Source organism: Onychostruthus taczanowskii, unplaced genomic scaffold (genome assembly GCF_017590055.1).
Source record: "Onychostruthus taczanowskii isolate IOZ18803 unplaced genomic scaffold, ASM1759005v1 scaffold65, whole genome shotgun sequence".
In the NCBI taxonomy this organism is placed as follows: Eukaryota; Metazoa; Chordata; class Aves; order Passeriformes; family Passeridae; genus Onychostruthus; species Onychostruthus taczanowskii.
The window spans coordinates 1,252,845-1,263,662 of NW_024504233.1; the positions used below are offsets into that span (position 1 = coordinate 1,252,845).

Below are 10,818 nucleotides of genomic sequence, written 5' to 3' on the forward strand. Positions count from 1 at the left end.
CTTTGCTTTGTTCTGTTTCTGTGTTAACACAAAGTGACATCTGTATTATCAGGAAAATGTGTCATTTAGATCCCATTCTTTTTCTAATCTAGAATGAAAATTTTAAATTTAGAACACTGATGAGAAGTGTTCTGTTCAACTATCCTGACCATAAGCACTCAACAGATACCCACATTATTTCCCTTACATTCGGGATACTGCACTCTTTTCTTGATGTTGGTGTTGGAAGGGTGTTTTTGGTTGTGTTGTGGGGTTTTGTTTTTGTTAAATTTTTTTCCATCTAATCTATTTGCATTTCACAGTTTTGAACAAAAGCTGCACATGAAAACAGAAAATTTTTCAGCTACACCAGAGATAGGTTAGCATTCACAATTACTGCAGTTCTTTAATTTTTGTTTCAAAAACAGAACAAATGTGCCAGTTTCATATTTCAATTCAGCTGGAACAACATTTCGTTTTCATCGAGGCGGAGTTTTCATCTTGAAAAAGGCATCTATAAATTTTATAAAAATTAAGAAAAAAACGTGCCCTAAACTTATGTCTGACTCACATTATTCAGCACAACACAGTAGATGGTACAACAAACTATCTTTGAAGCTAACAAGAGACTAGCAGAAATAATCTAGTAACAACAGCTACAATAAAGCAATAGAAAGCAAACAGAAATACTTGACTTTCTTCTTGGGAATGAATTATTTGCTTTTAGCCCCTGATACTCTACTTGAAACCCCTATGAGTTACTGTTACCTTTGTCAGAAGCACTCACCTTCACTCAATCAAAGGTGCTGACAGATAAATACCACTGATGGAAGGTTAGAAAAGATTTGGTGGTCTAGTTAGCAGAACATACCATTTGACAGCTTCTAAAAAAAGCACTTTCATTACTTCAACTGAACTTTGTGTGAGAAATCTGATCTAATTCTCTTCATTTTCCTGTTCAGTATTGAACATCACAGCAGAACCATCACTGCTCAGTGTGACCTTGCCCGCAATAAGCTTGCATAACTTCTCAAAGGTACCACAAAGTCGATTCACTTTGGGAAAAGAAAAGATTGTTTTGAGAGGTATGTAAACCTCATTTCCACTGACAAATGGTTCCATGTTTTTTTCAACAACCAGTTTTCCAAGATAGTCAGAAAAGCAGTCCATTGAAGGTCGGAATTTGGATTTTCTCTCAGGATCATCACCATACTCCTCACGTTTTGACATTAAACGGTGCTTAATGATTTGGGCTGTGAAAATAACTTCACTGATCACTGCATTCTGCAAGTACTTCTCATCTTTAAGACTTGGGTACACTGCTTTGAAGACCTTTACGATATACAAGAATACATAAAATGTTTATCACTATCACAAGCTGAGATTTTAACATTTGCTGTCCAAAACTGCTAAAATGTGAATATAATTTTTTATTTAATCCTGTTTAACTTATTAAACAGTTTTAGGTAACAAAAACCAGGCAATATGAGCTGTTTTGCTTTATTACAGCTACACTGGCAGTTAACTGAACTTAAATATACACCCCAAAACCCAACAGGCTATACCTGCAAGCAACACTTGCAGATCAGGCAAGGTAAAGCCCTGTAATTCTTTACCTCTTCTTAATAATTCTCTTCTCGCATTACAGAGTTCTGGGGACAGTTCTATAGTGATGGAGATTCTAAACTACTCCTGAATTGTCATCTGGAAACCAAGACTACATTATGTCATTTATTGTTTTCAAAGTCAAACATTAAATATGCTCTCACGGGTGTAGGGAATGCTAAAAATGAATTGTGACTTCAAAATCTGTGGAAATACAGTGTGTTCTACACTGAGCTATACCCCAAGGCAATTAAGGAAACTAAGCAGGCAATCTCAATCCCACCAGGTTACTTTATACCAACACACTACCAATGTGTTTTATACCAACACACTACCAATGAAGTTCCATTGTCTATAATTATTTCTCACTTTCCAATTACATCTTGAAATGTTGAATTATTCCTATAAATTAGTTACCTTATAAAAATTAATTTGTTAAGAAACACACAAAATTAACATTTTTGTTTCATCTCAAAAGATACCCATGTCAAAACTCTCTCCAAAATGACCCTATAACGGGGGCTAATGAAAGAAATCACCATCACCTAGATCTATTTCCAACTCTGGTGAGCATTAAAGAGCACTTCATTAATCTATTAAGGGCAATAGATGACAGGTAACATTTCACATGCATAGAAATTTCCAATACAGAAATTACAAATGTTTTTATAGCTTGGAAACCATAAAAGATAAAGCCATAACACAACTTTACGTTTCAGTTCAGGTCACATTTAGTAAACAATGTTCTTTAAAAAATTTTACGTATCTGAAAAATCTGTGTCATTACCAACAGCCATATAATAAATAAATTTAATGACTAGAGGAAAAATAGCTAGCAGAAAAGAAAAAAATAATTCCAAGAATAGGAGTATCTTAAGATATGAATGATTATCCATATTGTTATTTAGCAAATACCCTAAAAGTTTAAGGTCTTTGTACAACTGGAAATACAAAGAATGAGACTGTCTTGCTGTGATTGTCAGCAATATTTCATGGTAACAACCTCACAGGCAGTCACAGACAACTTTACTCATTATTTATACCTCTAAAGGAAGAAAATAATACTTACTGTTTTGTAAACTGCTTCCATGGGTTTCTCAGACTGAACAGATTCAGCAGTTTGAGGATATTTTCTAAAAAACACACCTATTTGGGTACAAAACCCAACCTTCTCCATTCCTGTTGGTGGGTGCCCGACACCAGTAAATTCCACTGAGTAATCATAGCATCTAGCAGTCTCTAGAGCCCTAAGAAAGACCAATTATTCCAATTATGTGAAATATTCATCTTTCCATGTGATAAAGATCCATTCTTAAGGAGAATCAAGACTCTAAGGCTGCAAAGGCTTGAGCATCATTTCTCTAACAATACTCCCATGCCTAAAGATAAGCAGTCACATCTTGTTGTACCAGAGCTGTAAGATGCCTACCATAGTCTGAATCATTTAGTATCAGTAGTTTAGCCATCCAAACATTACTGTTTCTTCTACAATATGTGCCTAGAATGTTAATGCTCACAGTTGCTTAGTCACCAACCTGGAAGTCAGCTAAAAACTGATTTTCAAGAACAAGATTATTTGAGAAAAACCCGTAAAAAACATACACACCTTTAAACCACAAGAGATCACTTAACAGAGAAAGTGTGATTTGCTGTTAATATAGAAAAACTAAAATCTACCTAATCAAGGTTACAACAGTGTATATAACACCTAAATTAAAAGTATCTTGTAGTACATCAGCCAGTGAACAAATGGGGCAGGGAACCAAAACTGCGCTACCTACCTGCATCATTCTCCATGGAAAAGAAGAAAACTAAATTAATATCTCATGTATTTTAGAGAATAATGTAATATTTCTATTTCATAACACAAAGGCTGTCTCATGTTTACAGCGCAAAAAAACCCCAGATTTCTTCAGTGATATAGATATTTTAAATTCTATCTAAAAGCAAAATCTAAACATACTTGAAGTCAAAGAAATTTTCTCTAAGATGTCCTAAGGTAGCTAATTACAGGCAGGTTTTAGTATCAGTTTGTAGGGAAAAATACATGCTTCCAGCTTTGCAAAACTGTTTACTCAAAAATCACTGGATACTTTAAAGTGTATGGCAGAAACAACATAGTTTAAGGGGCAAAATTTCCAGGAGAGATACACCAAGAGTTGGCTACCTGAGGTATGGCATTCTTTACTGTACCATGTATTTTCTTCCGCAACTGCTTGACAGTTGAATGTTATCAGAGCATCCCATTTTCCCTCTGTTTTATTTTTATTACATTCCTGATATTAAGGGTAAGATAGATCTCACGTAACCCTCTGTCACATGCATATGATTTGCTTTAAATCCTTCATTGTGCCATGATCCATTAAACTATCCTGTGTTCAACATGCCCCACTGCTGTGGTTATCTGATAAATCTGCTTGCATACTCTCACTGAGTGCTTTGATTACACACCATATAAAGCAAGTCCACTCCTTGGATTTTATGAAGAATTACTGTAGCAGGGTATTATACAAAAAGATTGATACCTTACATTTCAATTGTGTTAATTGTAATAAAGATACATAAAGAGTAAGTAAAAGGTTTAAATCTTTTTTGTAGAGCAGTTATAGTAAAAGCCAATTTAACAACCATCATAAAATACAAAATCCACAGAATATCCTTAACTGCTCTCAACAGCAAAGAAACCACCAAATCAGGAGGTGACACTTCACTGACAGAAAACCACAGAAGTGAACCATTCTGAAAATGCACAGCCATTCATTTCTCACGCTACTGGGCACTCAGAGCAGCACCATATGCACCCAGCATATGATGATCAGTATCTTACCAGCTTTGAAACTGTGCTTGGCTCCACTCGAATTTGTGGTCTGGATGCCTGTATAACATCACTCTTGAAAGCAAAGAGTTAAATTCAGAATTTGGAGTGCTGATCACAACTATGCTTGGAGCCATGAAACCAAACACCACTTCAGGAAACTTCCTCAGCTCTGATTCTTCCAGGTGTTCTATTCTGAAAAGAATAAATTGATGTCTGTATTTAAAAACACACTGCTATAATCTTAACCACCAGTCAAAAGAACCTCAAACCCATATCTGTAACTTGTAATTACACCTATCTCTGCAATATGAGCACAGGCACTGTGGCCAAGTGGCAGCACATGGCATTTTGTCTGAGCAAATCTCCTCTTGCATTTTGTACTTTTTCATCAGTATCCTCTTCCTGCCATAAGCACTACCTGAATTACTTAGTGTGGTTAACTTAAACACAAGTTAGGAGCCACTCTTCTGCTTTCTACTTTTCTAATTCTATTCTTCTGCTTGAAAGGTTTGATCAAGCCTGTTTGGAATATGGAAAAATTCCAAACTGAACTCCAATGGACTTAAAAATCATTTTGCATTGTCGTAATACTCACAGTTCAATGCAGGTCACCAAGTCAAAACCAAGCATGCAAGGATCTTTGTGGGCAACTGAACCATGATGCAAGGTAACAGTTAGGGATCTTTCAGATGGCTGCAAATAATCAACAGGAAGAGGAGACAACGTATGCCTACAAAAGTATTAAAAATATGACGTTACAGGAAGGACCTTAAGACAAGATTCATAGTGCGTGAAAATGAACTGGCAAACACCCGGCACAGATACCTCATGAATTTCAAAAAGGTGAACTATTTTACATGGATGTAAAGGAGCACATGCAATACAAACACTTCTAACTACCTACGACAGGACAGAAAGAACAGAAGTTAATCCAGAAACTGTCCTTCGTGTTTACAAAAATTTCCATTATACTCTCAAGTCACTTGGAAAGCCACTTGTAAATTCTGATAATAGTTCAATTCCAGACAAACAGTAACTCTGCCTTAGACAAGCTTTGCAGGGTTTTAGGGGTAGTTTTAGGCAAGCATATTACCTATTTTTTCCAAGTAAAATACACTGAGAAACCAAAGTACATGTGCAAATTTCATTCTGAAGTACAGCATTAGACAAAACACACAATAAATATTACATATAAAAGGTTACTTCTCTTCATTCTTGAGAAAGAGCGAGAGATAACATCCAGATCCTGCATATTCACTGAAATTGTGTTGATCTGCTTTCAGTAAATCTACATTCATGCACTGGACCAACGCTTCAAACATCACATAAACCTCTCATTTTAGAGAGGTTCTAAACCAGATACCACACACTGAGCTAACCTTCCTATTTCAAAATGATAAACAAGTCCCCACCTTGGTGACTAAAGTTCCACGTACATTTCAAAAAGATCAAAACTGATCTTTCTCAAGACAATAATGTCACATATAAGTACATATAGATATTCCTAATACCACGCATTAGTGCCTTTACAAACAGTGTATTTCTCAGATGTGCACACCCTGAGGCCTCTGCATGACCCAGACCTCTGGCTACACTAGCTGATGTTACGGGCACCTGCAGGCCAGGAGTCCCCAGGCACAGATCCAGTGTAACTAACAATGACAGGACTCTCCATTTGCCAAGCTGCTATTTCTGCAGTTACCCTAATTTTGAAAGCCTCTACAAGAAATGCTGCACCACGCCACTTGTATTTGGTTTGCATGGCAAGTTGGCCAGTGGGCTGTAGAAGAAGCTTCTCCATGCTGGAGCAGGCTCCTGGCAGCAACCTCTGGAGAAAGGAGCCCACACTGGAGCAGCTTGGCTGGCAGGACTTGTGACCCAGTGGGGCGCCCACGCTGCAGCAGGCTGCACCCTGTGGAAATGGACCCGGGCTGGAGCAGCTCATGAGGAACTGCAGCCCGTGGGAAGGACCCGTGCTGGGGCACTTCATGCAAGTCTGTCTCCCCCATGGGACAGACCAGGTGCTGGAGCACAGGAACGACTTCTATCCCTGAGGGGGAAGCAGCAGCAGGAATAACATGCAAACACACAATGAACTGACTGTAATCCCCATTCTTCATCTCTCTGCAACACTGCAGGAGAGGAGGTAGAGAATAGGCAATAAAGTTAAACCCATGAAGGATTAAGAAGTAGGGAGAAGGTATTTTTAAAATTTGCTTTACTTCTGATTATCCTACTCTGATTTTGATAATAAATTCAATTCATTTTCCCAAGTCAAGTCTGGTTTGCCCATGATGGTAACTGATGAGTGATCTCTCCCTGCCCTTTAACTCATCAACACTTTGTTTTATTTTCTCTCTCTGTCCAGCCAAGGAGGGGGAATGATAGGGCAGCTTTTGGTGAGCTCCTGGCTCCAGCCAGGGTCAACTCACCACACCACTAGGTCAAGACAAACACAAACCTCAAAACAATTAAAGAGCTTACATTTTCTCTTTCATTACATTTGCACAGATATCTAGCCCAGCTAACACTTCAATGCAGCTGCAGAATTTCAGCATCCAGAGAAGGCTGCAATCAGCACAGCCTAAATCTGCCACCTGTAAATTAGATATTAAAAAACATATAAATGCTATATAGTTATAAGTAATTTCAGAGACTTGCATAAAACTAAAATTCCATACTTATCAAAATAACTTTTTAATGATACAGCATTTCAGAATCATAACTAAAATTCACAGCTGTGAGCAAGCAGGATAGATGCATATTTGAAAATTCTTTTTAAAAGATGCATATAAAGATCCTGCAAGATTTTTTAAAAAATAATTCACCTTTTGTTACTACAGCTATAAACAAGTATACATAGGACATCCCACTGACTCTGGAGAATGTCTTCCACATGAGTAACAGTAAAGTATGATTTGAGGTACAAAAGCTGCAGTAATTTTCACATTCACCACTGCTTTTCACTGGGCTGTTCTCCCTCCAAAACACTGAGAACAGGCTCACCAGCAGCCAAGTTAGCAGCAAAGAATCTGCATAAAACAATTTACAGGCTCAGTCTAATGTTTCAGTGGGAACTCTGGGGATGTTCAGACCATGAAGCCAAATAATAGATATTCTTTCCTGTAAGCTAAAGAGATAGCTGAGTATGTAAACCAACCCCCACTGCTCTTTCTCAGGCTCAGTCAAGGTTGAAGCACACTGCTGTTCCCCACATGAAAATCCTGAGTTGTTTGTATCCAGTTTATCTACTGTCTGTGTAAAAAAAAGTTCACCCTCCCACCCATTCCACATCCTAAATCAGAAAATTCAAATCTTTAAAGACAGATGCAACACTGGTGAGTACATTCTATTTTAAAGCATATTACACTGCCATGGCATCATAGACTGGATTAGATTTTTATTAGCCACTAGAAGTAAGTGTGATTACATAAGTAATGCAGGTGCATCAGTTTCTTGCATGCCCCCATACATATTAACATCAGTTTAAGGGTTAAAGACTGCAGACTTGAGAAGAAATTTTTGGGAAGGAAGTGAGGAAGACACATTAGAAGAGAGCAAACACTAAATGTTGTTACTTAAATGTTTAACTTTTCGCAGCGAGTTGTAAAACAAAAGTTCTGGCATATTGGGGGACACACGTGACAACACAGGTGGAGGGTCACAAGACCATAAGAAAGTGGAGATGAGTTAGCCTCACATAATTCCACACTTTCAGTGTCACTTCTTATCTGAGACTATTCATGCAAATGATTAAATAAACCTAATACGCTACATGGAACTAACAGCTCTGGAAAGTAAAACCCAACTATGAGGAAAGCAACTTGAACAAATTCCACAGCGTTACATTAAAAACAGAATGACCACTACTTTCAAAAACAGTCTAAGGCATTTCTCTTGTTTAAATATTCACCTCTTCCTGCCAAGTAACATTAATTTCATGCACCCCTGAAAAACAACATATTGCAAGGTATCTGCTAAGGCCATTCAGTTTTAACAGTTCCTTCATGACTATTGTTTGGTAATTAGGTCAACAGGTTATCTACCCATTTTGTGTTCCTGAGATGCCAAGTGTCAATTTACTTTCAAGTTTATAACCTAAAGACACAAAACATACCAACCTTCTTAGGTTTGTATTTCTCCACCAAATCTTTAACAAACTGGTAGCGTTGTTTGTACAAAGGAGGTTCAAATTTAATAATTTGTGTAAACTCTTCTTTATAGTTCTTATCCATAGTATTCCGGCAACCCTAAAATAAAAAGTTAACTCTTATTTTCTGAAGCACTTCATAACATATCTAATTACAAAGTTTGCTGTTTTCAGTGGTGTTTGAGTCCCAATTAAGCAGAGGCAGACCTGATCTGAGTTCTATTCAAAGAATTACAAAAACATGACCAAAAAAAAAAAGACTAGCCTGTTATCTCCACGTGAAATTATGTAAATAACCTTATGTAAAAGACTATAAATCATATACAAATCTAAAAAAAAGCAAATTTCATAATCTGTCACTCTCCATCCAGCACACCTGGACAGAGACCATAACCAAACGCTATAACCAAACGCATCTGGGGCAAGCCTGCACACAACTCGATTGCTCTACGAGGTCTTTTAGACACAAATAAAAATATGTTTTTGTGTATATATACGCACAAAAGCCGGCTCAGTGTTCAGGTCAGTCCTCCGCCGCCCCGGGAGCTAAGCGGGCCTGCTGGGCTCCCCTCAGCAGCGCCCGCGTGAGGGGCCGCCCGCGGCACCGCCCGCCCGACCCCCGCCGGCTCCTGAGCCACCCTGGCTCCCGACCCCCGCCGGCTCCCGACCCCCGACAGCCACTGCCTCCAACCCCGACAGCCACTGCCCTTACCGGGGCTCCCCCGCGCTTCCCGCTCCACCTTCTCCCCCACGGCGAGCTCCCGCCGGGCACTAAGCGGCCGCCCCTACGGGGGTGAGGCCCCTCCGGGGAGCGCCGGGAGCTGCAATGGACAGCGCCAGTGCGGGGGATGTTCCCTAAGGCACTTCTGTGCGAGGGTACGTCGGCACCAATGACTGTCCCCGGGCCCACTGTTCTACTGATCCGTGCCAGCCTCCCTCAGTGTCATTAAAAGGTGATTGGCGGCGGCGAGCGGTGTCCCTACTTTTTTTAAACTAAACCCCGAAAATCTCGCCCCTCCTCATGCAAGTCCCTTGGGGTGCTGCTGTGTCTAAAGCCGTGTGTGCCCCACCGCAGAGGGAAAGCGCGCTGTGGAGCTGGTTGTCACATACAGTGCACTAGCCCTGCCTGGGTGAGTGCGGTAGAGAGCACAAACATCCAAAATCGATGTCTTTGGCAGCGTTTCATTAAGTATTTACCACGCCAGGGCAAATTCGTCTCTCGGTGAGCAGGCAGCTGTGTAGCTGCATGGTGAAAGTAGAAAGGAAAGCTTGGCTCTAAATGTCCCATTTCTTCTGTTAACAGCATGTAAAGCGTTTGCTAATCACAGGGTAGGGCTGTTATTAATGAAGATATAGTGTAGGCCTGGGACCTAGAAGGAGGCAGGACTCTGGTGGCAGTGAGGATAAAGTCAGGTAAGTTAGGCAATTCAATGCCCATTAAGATTTCAGAATATTCTAGAAATGTATATGCCAACTTTTGGCTAACATTTTAAGTTTCGTGGCCTATTCAGTGTGCACGTTACTCTTTTTGGCTGTTGAGTAATTGATTAACCCTGAAATATCACTTAGTACTTACATCTCAACTAGATGATTCTGTAAATTCTGCCCAGTGGTTTTTCTTGTTGGCTGTACTCTGTAAAACCCAGTTGGGATTCCTGAGGGAAGAAAATCTAATTTGGAGCAAATGGATTTATAGGTTGCCACTATATGAGAGATTTCAGCATCACCACCAGAGAGTGAAAGAAGTATAAAAACGTGATCTTATAGAGCATAAAAAATACTGAGGTTTGGAATGCATTTGCCTAAATATTCCAACAGGAAAAGGTAAATGCATGGAAACACAATCAGGACAATAGAAATTATAACAGAAGTATTGTCTGTCTTGAAGTGGTTGCACAACAAAAATTAAGTACTCCAAACGACAATAACAGAACCACTCATGATCAAAGAAAAGTTACTGCTCTAGCTTACTACTGCCAGAACAAGATCACTTTCTTGGAATTCGTTTTTCTGATTAGTTCTCTGATTTGATATGAGATTGTTAAATGGGTATTTACTGCATCAATATGGTAGAGCCATGCAAGTAATGAAAATTTTGTGAATGTCTTTGGAAATCAGCCAAGATGGAAGGAGGAGGCCAAAAAATGACTGGTGCTTATTTCTAGAAAAGAGGAGTGGAAAGCCTCGATAGCAAAACAGGCAGCTTAGAGAAACTGTTAGCTGCCAGGGCCCTGATAACACTTTTCTGCTATAGCACAAGCTCTAA

At 39.2% G+C, this 10,818-nt stretch overlaps 1 protein-coding gene across 1 annotated transcript; it reads right to left on the reverse strand.

Moving 5' to 3' along the window:
* Positions 1–389: 389 nt before the first annotated feature.
* On the reverse strand, positions 390–8,646 carry HENMT1 (HEN methyltransferase 1). The gene is made up of 6 exons (XM_041420698.1): positions 8,524–8,646; positions 6,887–6,999; positions 4,998–5,132; positions 4,412–4,594; positions 2,654–2,831; positions 390–1,311 (listed from the first exon to the last, which is right to left on the reverse strand). The coding sequence occupies exons 1-6, from the start codon at positions 8,635–8,637 to the stop codon at positions 916–918; spliced, it is 1,119 nt and encodes a 372-aa protein (XP_041276632.1). The 5' UTR covers positions 8,638–8,646; the 3' UTR covers positions 390–915.
* Between the last annotated feature and the right edge of the window lie 2,172 nt (positions 8,647–10,818).

What these genes read in the sequence shown, in the direction of transcription:
- HENMT1 (XM_041420698.1), bottom strand. Translation starts at nt 8,637, where the DNA reads ATGGATAAGAACTATAAAGAAGAGTTTACACAAATTATTAAATTTGAA. An exon ending in AATGTAATGAAAGAGAAAAT is followed by an intron (nt 5,133 to 6,886) that starts GTAAGCTCTTTA and finishes ATACTTTTGTAG; the next exon opens with GCATACGTTGTCTCCTCTTC. An exon ending in TTGGTGACCTGCATTGAACT is followed by an intron (nt 4,595 to 4,997) that starts GTGAGTATTACG and finishes TATTCTTTTCAG; the next exon opens with AATAGAACACCTGGAAGAAT.